Consider the following 1625-nt stretch of genomic DNA (forward strand, 5'->3'; position numbering starts at 1 on the left):
TGGAGACAAAATTGCTACTAGTGATTCTGTCCTTTCACAACTTACCATCATCGTGCAAGTCATTTTCGGCTTTCTCTTTGCTGCCGCTATCAATTCCAGAGCTACTATAACTGAGGTTGGAACTGCAGGACTGCTCCTTCTGATGAACTGGATCCAGCCCAAAGGGTTCGTCCACAGACATCTCCATGGATAGGTGTTGTCTCGAGTCGGCCTCAATGCCAGAGGTGTGTGAACTGCCATGGCTGTCAGTGGACTGTCGAGACAGTCGGTTGTTACTCTCACTTCCTCTGCTGCTTCCACTGTCATGTGAATGCTTATCTGATGGATCGAAATCTATCTCCAAAGTATCACTGATGTAGGATTCTCGATACCTCTTTTTCTCTGGAAGAGTGAAAGGGGTGGGGGACAAAGAAAAGTGTGAAAAAGAAATAAATAAACTGAATTTTACATAATAATTAAAGTTAAATTAATATAAAAAAATTATAGCCACGTGATAGCAATAGCACTTAGACTTATATACTGCTTCACAGTGCTTTATAGCCCTAAGTGGTTTTACAGAGTCAGCGTATTGCCCCCAGCAATCTGGGTCCTTATTTTACCAACCTCAGAAGGATGGAAGGCTGAGTCAACCTTGAGCCATAAGACTTGAACTGTCGAACTGCGGGCAGCCAGCAGTCAACAGAAATAGCCTGCAGTACTGCATTCTAACCACTGCGCCACCATGGTGCACCATGGATACCAAAAATGTTATAGGAAAAGGAGAAATATACCTAAGGAGGACCAAGATATGACCCAGCCTAAAAATTACAGACCAATATCACTATTGAATACAGATTATAAGATCTTTGCAAAAATATTAGCCAATAGACTAATGCAAGTAATTAAACAGATTATTCATATGGACCAGTCTGGATTTATAAATGGAAGATATATGAAGAATAATGTTAGACAAATTGTGAATGTGTTGGAATATTTGGACAAAAACAATCAAATCCCGGCGGCCCTTATCTTTCTGGATGCTGAAAAGGCTTTTGATAAATTGGACTGGCAATTTTTGCTACGGTTGGTGGATAGAATGAACTTTGGAGATAGATTTTCTTCAGCATTAAAGGCCATTTACCAACTACAGTTTGCCCAAGTGATTGTTAACGGGGGTTTGACAGACTCAATTAAAATTGAAAAAGGAACAAGGCAAGGCTGTCCATTATCCCCGTTATTATTTATTTTGACTTTGGAGATTTTATTAATCAAGATTCGGGAGTCTTCATTTATAAAAGGAATAACTTTGGGCAACAACGTTTATAAACTTAGAGCATTTGCTGATGATTTGGTTTTCACTTTGACGGATCCAACCGACTCGGCAAGAACTTTGATACAGACATTGATACATTATGGAAATGTGTCTGGATTTAAAGTAAATAATAACAAGACTAAAATATTAGTTAAGAATATGTTTATGAAAGATATAGAAATCTTAAGTAATGTAACTGGTTTTGAAATAGTTAAAAAAGTGAAATACTTGGGTGTTGATATTACTGCTTCTAATGCTAAATTGTATATGAATAATTATGATAAGTTATGGAAAAAAGTTCAAAAGGATTTGATGGAATGGAAGAAATTACAAT

General features: G+C 37.4%; 1 protein-coding gene across 1 annotated transcript in view; it reads right to left on the reverse strand.

The window, feature by feature from the left end:
- Window positions 1–45: 45 nt before the first annotated feature.
- The window catches only part of LOC107300893 (FERM domain-containing protein 6-like), a gene marked incomplete at its 3' end in the record, with an annotated part of 5991 nt that continues 4411 nt past the window's right edge, over window positions 46–1625 (reverse strand). The window contains exon 3 of the mRNA XM_015830176.1: window positions 46–381. Coding sequence (XP_015685662.1) covers window positions 46–381 — 336 coding nt within the window. The remainder of the gene's footprint in view (window positions 382–1625) is intronic.

Source organism: Protobothrops mucrosquamatus, unplaced genomic scaffold (assembly GCF_001527695.2).
Source record: "Protobothrops mucrosquamatus isolate PMUCROS unplaced genomic scaffold, P.Mucros_1.0 scaffold9019, whole genome shotgun sequence".
In the NCBI taxonomy this organism is placed as follows: Eukaryota; Metazoa; Chordata; class Lepidosauria; order Squamata; family Viperidae; genus Protobothrops; species Protobothrops mucrosquamatus.